This window comes from Myotis brandtii, unplaced genomic scaffold (assembly GCF_000412655.1).
Source record: "Myotis brandtii unplaced genomic scaffold, ASM41265v1 scaffold899, whole genome shotgun sequence".
In the NCBI taxonomy this organism is placed as follows: Eukaryota; Metazoa; Chordata; class Mammalia; order Chiroptera; family Vespertilionidae; genus Myotis; species Myotis brandtii.
This window is the reverse complement of record NW_005371689.1, coordinates 32,079-38,001: the sequence shown is the minus strand read 5'-3', so window position 1 is coordinate 38,001 and position 5,923 is coordinate 32,079. Positions and strand designations below refer to the sequence as shown.

General features: G+C 48.6%; 1 protein-coding gene across 1 annotated transcript in view; it reads left to right on the top strand.

Moving 5' to 3' along the window:
- Nucleotides 1–5,353: 5,353 nt before the first annotated feature.
- LOC102241738 (liver carboxylesterase) overlaps nt 5,354–5,923 on the top strand; it is a 23,678-nt gene continuing 23,108 nt past the window's right edge. The window contains exon 1 of the mRNA XM_014532589.1: nt 5,354–5,398. Coding sequence (XP_014388075.1) covers nt 5,354–5,398 — 45 coding nt within the window. The remainder of the gene's footprint in view (nt 5,399–5,923) is intronic.

Genomic DNA, 5,923 nt, shown 5'->3' with positions numbered 1-5,923 from the left:
GATGCCCTTCGAGGACCCTCCATCTGGTGGTAGCCATCACACACAGCCCCCGGTGACAGATTCAACCTGTCCACAGCCCACTTCTCCTCTCTGTCTTCTGACAAGCCAGGAGCAGGGAGGTGGTTATTTTGTTAGTCCTCACCTGAGGATATTTTTCAATTGATTTTTTTTTGAGAGAATGGAAGGGAGAGGGGGAGAGAGAGAAACATCGATGTGAAAGTGACACATCAATTGGTTGCCTCCCACACGTGCCCTGACCAGGGCCGGGGATCAAGCCTGCAACAGAGGTACGTGCCCTTGACGGGAATCAAACCTGGGAGCCTTCAGTCCATGGGCCCATGCTCTATGCCCTGAGCCAAACTTCCTGCAGCAGGGAGGGTGGTTATCTTCATGAGATGGGGCTCAGTGGGAGGAATGCCCTCCCCAAGGTCACACAGCTGGCACAGCTGGCCGCAGGAACCTGTGCTCACCTGTACACTGGCACCAGGAATGGGAAGGAAGGTGTGTTAGCCAGTGACCAGAAGCTTGGCTGTTCGACCATGGGCTTCTCAGGGTCAGGATCAAGGTCAGATTCACTTTCCTGGTCCCCCAGCATGTGATTGGCAGTGGGACTAAATGGATGGACTGATAGATGGCTGGTCGGTGGCTTGTCACAAGGTGGAGGTGATGGCAGCCTTCGGTAATCTGGCGATTATACCTTTAAATGCTGTTATAATATAGTAACTGAGATTGTGTCTTCATAATAAATTTTCATATTCAAAGAATCTTTACAGCAACCCGAGGCCCAAGAAAACTCAACTAGTAAGTGACAGATAAGACCAGTTACATAATTTGTTGTGCAAAAATAAAACCACCAAAAAACACCCGTATTGTAAAAACATATTAAGATGGCGACAAGCAAAGTCGTAAAGCAGCGGAGGATCCCTGTGTGACTGCTGGGTGTCACGCCTGTGAAGCTGGGGCCCTGGAGACAGAGCTGGGACATGAACCTGGGCAGTCTGGCTCCAGAGCCTGAGTCCTTAAGTACGAAGCTATCCTTTCTTCCCACACTGGGCATGGGTTAAAAATCCTTATCTGGTTCCCTGAGGCTCAATGAATTAGTTGCAGTAAAGGTGACCCTTGATCAAGCTGGTGCCTGGTCCCCAAACTGGTGGTCATGGTAGTGGACAAGGTGTCCCTGCCCTTATGTTACTGACCACCCACCATCCACTTTCCCTGTTGGGTAACTTATTTTTGGGTCTGCACTTTTGTAAATCACTTATATGTCCACTAGAGGCCCGTTGCAGGAAGATTCCTGCAAGAATAGGGCTTCCTGAGACCGGAGTGAAGCAGAGAAGGGAGCGAAGCCCACTGAGGCGGGCTTCGCTCCCTTCTCTGCTGCCTCCCTCCCTTCTTTCTCTGCTTTCGCCCTCGGCTCCCTCCCGTCTCTGCTGCCTCAGCTCCCTTCCTTCTCCAGTGCCTCAGCTCCCTTCCTTCTCTGCTGCCTCACTTCCTCCCTTCCTTGCCGACTCGGCTCCCTCCATTTTCTAGTGCCTTGCTTCCTCCCTTCTCTGCTGACTCGCTCCCTCCCTTCCCCGCCGACTCAGCTCCCTCCAGTGTCCTCTGCTTCGCCTCTCTCCCCTCTCCGCCACCTCGCTCCCTCCCTTCTCTGCCATTTCGCTCCCTCCCATGTCCGCTGCCTCATTCCACTTTGATCTCTGCTACCTCCGATCCGTTTCCTTCTCCGCCAATGGCTCCCTTCTGCACTGCTTGGCTTCCTTCTACACTGTCTTCAGTCTTCACTGGGCACCTGTGTATGCAAATTAACCGCCATCTTTGTTGGGTTAATTTGCATACTCTTCTGATTGGCTGGTGGTTGTAGCAAAGGTATGGTCAATTAGCATTATTGTCTTTTATTAGTATAGATATTCTCTTCTGTTTGCCAACAACATTTTACTTTTTTAAAATGCAGTGACACACCTTCCATGCTCACCTTTACTTGTGACAACTCATCCAGGTCTTCCACGTATGGCCATGATGTAACATTTTCTTGTTGAGTGAGTGTGTTTAAAGTAAAAGACACTGGAGGGAAATTGCCTTACATAGTACAGATGGTGGGCTGACATGGCAGAAAAAGGGATGTTAATATGAAAATAACTGAGGTTCCAGAAAAATGTCACAGAATTCTAGATCCACTGAATTTTGGTTTGGAGTGGATGGTACATGAGCCACCCACTGCCTCTCTTTCTCCAGAAAGGGACCCCCAGGGTCACCCAGTGGGCCCCCCAACTCCTGGTCTGCCTGTGCAGTGTTCTCCACCACAAAGCCTGTGCCAATTCATGCCATGATTAGTGGGCAAAGCCAAGTGAAGGGCAAAGCCAAGTGAAGGGCACAGTAGCTCATGGGCTCACATTGGTCCAGTGCTTGCTGCATGGATGCTTGCCATATATCTGTTGAGTAAATTGATGGAGATAGAGGGGATGGGGGGCTTATTTGGAGCCCCTGGGGGTGTCTTCTCTCCTAAGACTTGTCCAGCTGCTTAGGAGTTAAGGCCAGTTCCTAGGATTTTACTCTCCAGATAATCCATTTCCACACGGGAAACCTGAGGGAGCTCCCCCAAGGGAAAGCTGTGTTCCCAGCCACCTCCCACTGACACAAGAAACACTGCATCTCATTCACGTGAGGCAGGGGGCTTATGCATGTGAGCCAAGCTGAGGTCTGGCTTCAGACTCCAGCCTCACCCATCCCTTCTGCAGATGACTCTGAGCCAGGCGGGAACGGGGCGAGGTCTGGAGGTGGCTGCCCCTGCAGAACGGGTTGGTGTCCCTGGTGTGACTGAACAGTGGGATCAGAAGAATAATTCACCCTGGGGCTCTGAATATGCTGATACAGCACCCTACAGTCTTCAGAGGCTAGCAGCCAGGCAGTGTTCCCAGATTGCAAAGGCCCGTGTGTGTGTGTGTGTGTGTGTGTGTGTGTGTGTGTGTGTGTGTGGTGTGTGGTGATTAGAAATAGCCTCTGCTTAGAGAACAACCCAGATTGTCCCATGTGGGTAGAGATATGGGTGGTCTTTACCTGTGTGAGCTTCATGACCTGTGTTTATTTCCCTGCTAGATAAAAGATAAGAATCCTACCCAGGGCAACCTTTTTTTTCTTTTTAATTTTTTTAATCCTAACCTAAGGATATTTTTCTATTGATATTTAAAGAGAGAGGGGGAGACAGAGAAAAATATTGATGTGAGAGAAACACACCGATTGGTTGCCCCCTGTGTCCAAGCCGACCATGGCCTGGGCTGGGGAGGAACCTGCAATGGAGGTATATGCCCTTGACCAGAATTGAATCTGGGACCCTTTAGTCCACAAGCCGATGCTCTAACCAATGAACAACTGGCTAGAGCTGTTTAGGTATTTTCATGTGTTGCCACAATCTAAAGTATCTCGTAAAGTATTTTCTTTATAAATAAAACATCAGTCCAGAGGTACAAACCCCTTTGCCTTTCTTACTTTCTACTCTGCTTTGTTAGGAGATCTCATGTCTATGACAAAGAGCATTGTTGAGAAAACCATGGAGTTTTTTGTTTGCAGATTTTCTAATGACTAAAGGAAGATACTGCCAATACTAGAAACAAATAGAGAAACTGAGGGCCAATATAGCATTCGCAGTTCAGTGCAGAAAAGAGAAACTACCCTAGATATGATAATCAGACAATATTTCATATAGAGGATTTGGTGCATACTCAATCTTTGGAAAGGCCGGCGGAACAGATTTTATACTTGGCTTCCAGAATAGACTTCTAAAGCCAGATAGAACAGATCCACTAGAGAACTACCATCTCTGAGGTACCACTGACAATGAACTCGAGGACAATTCTATACAACTGTGAACTAGGAATCAGAAAATTGATTTCTAGAGGCTACCATTTTTGTAGCTGCTGTTAGCAACTGCTTTCTTCCACCTAGAAAACTGAAGAATGGATTTGAGAACTATGTTTTGGGAAATCTCATACTTCTACAACTAAACTGCCAACATAAACAGCCAAAAGGAGCAGGGAGATGGCCTCCACTTCCACCTTCCAAGTATCTCACAAGTGAGTCTGCAGCAGACCCAGGGGTGAGGAGCCGTGGAGATGGACCACCGCTCACCTCAACCCTGTGGACGAGGACCTGCAGGAGCTCATCTATTTCCCCTGTTTATTGGTCCAGATGTGGACAAATCATGGAGAGCGGCTTAGCAGCATATTAACATCGACTCAGAGGGTGACTCTGAGGGCCTGTGTGTCCTTAGTCAGGGCGCCTCCTTCTATAAAATGTGTGATGATGGTACACCTCCCTGTGGGGCGGGGGGTTCTCCTGAGGATGAAATGGGTTGATTCTTTGGGGTTTGAGGAAGTGCCACGGAAGAATCCTTAAATAAAGGGGTTGTTTTAAAGTGTCCTGTTTTTATAGAAACTGCTGGAGGGCCAGCAGATCAGGAGCCACCTCATTGAGAAAATAGGTTGTTACTCTCAGTTTCCAAGAGGCAGAAGGGGCCCACCACCATGATGGCCTCAAGGTAAACAGCAGGTAGGTCAGGAGACAGAAGAGGGAGTAAGTGTGGCAAGAGTCTTGGTGGTGGTTGCAGGTCAGGGCAAGCTATGCAAATAGGCAATTTCAGTGGTGGTTGGCAGGTTGGCAGGGATCTGGCCCTGGAGTGATTAGGGCAGGAAGATAGTGGCTGGGGCGTGGTAGCCTGAGAAAGAAGCTATTGGGGGAAGAGGGCTAGAGGTACAGACTCTGGCATGCTAGAAGGGCAATTTGATGACTATCTCTAGGAATTGGTTCACTCTAAGGGGGCAGGGGCAGTCCCTCCAGAGTCAGCCATACCTGGGATGTCAGTCAATGTATCAGAACAGAAAATAAAAGACATGGTGAGGATTTGTTCTATGGGATCATTTTGCTTTCCTGGGTCTAAAGCTAAAACACAATTGAGGCCAAGATATTGTGTTCCATTTGATTGAAAACTCTGCCTAAATAGTCCATTGAGCTACACTGGGGCGGCTCAGTCTTTTGAGTATTGTCCTGTGCACTGAAAGGTTGCAGGTTTGATACCCAGTCAAGGCACCTGGGTTGTGGATTCAATCCCAGGTCAGGGCGTGTATAGGAGGCAACCGATTGATGTTTCTCACATTGATGTTTCCTTTCTTTCCTCCCTCCCTGCCTCCATTCCTTTCTCCAAACATGTTGTCAGGTGAGGATTAAAAAAGTTCAATCAATAGTCAATTGAACCAGGACCTTGTTCCTAAGACTGCTGGATGCTGACCAGTTGTCATGAGGGCTACATCAAGCATGTCCAACTCTCAGGCCACTGGTCACGAGTTTGATATGCTTGGGCTACATGATTGAGCAAGGGAGAGGGAAGCTGAGTGAGTCAGGGTGCTGGGTAAAGCCAGTTAGAATCAATGGGGGAAAAAAATAAAGGCCAGCCCTAGCCAGTTTGGCTCAGTGGATAGAGCATCGGCCTGTGAACTGAAGGATCCTGGATTCGATCCTAGGCAAGGGCACATGCCCAGGTTGCAGGCTCGATCCCCAGAGAGGGGCGTGCAGGAGGCAGCTGGTCAAAGATTCTCTCTAATCATTGATGTTTCTCTCTCCCTTTCTATCTGAAATCAATAAAAAAAATAAAGGCCAGATTAAGGAAAATAAAGTTTCTGCATGGTTATACTATCTGTGGCTCCTGGACCCACAGTTCTGTGGCCATCAGTACCCTGACAGCCCAGGCCCCATCTGGATTTTATTTTCATTCTCCAAATATTCATGGCTGCTCTGCTCATGGACCCACTGTGTAAAGCCCAGACCCCTAGCCTGGCACCCGAGGCCCTTTCAGACATGAGGCTTCTCATTCCAGGATAATTTTCCACTCCCCTTAGATAGCTCTGGCCCAATGAGTCATTCTCTCTTCTTCGGG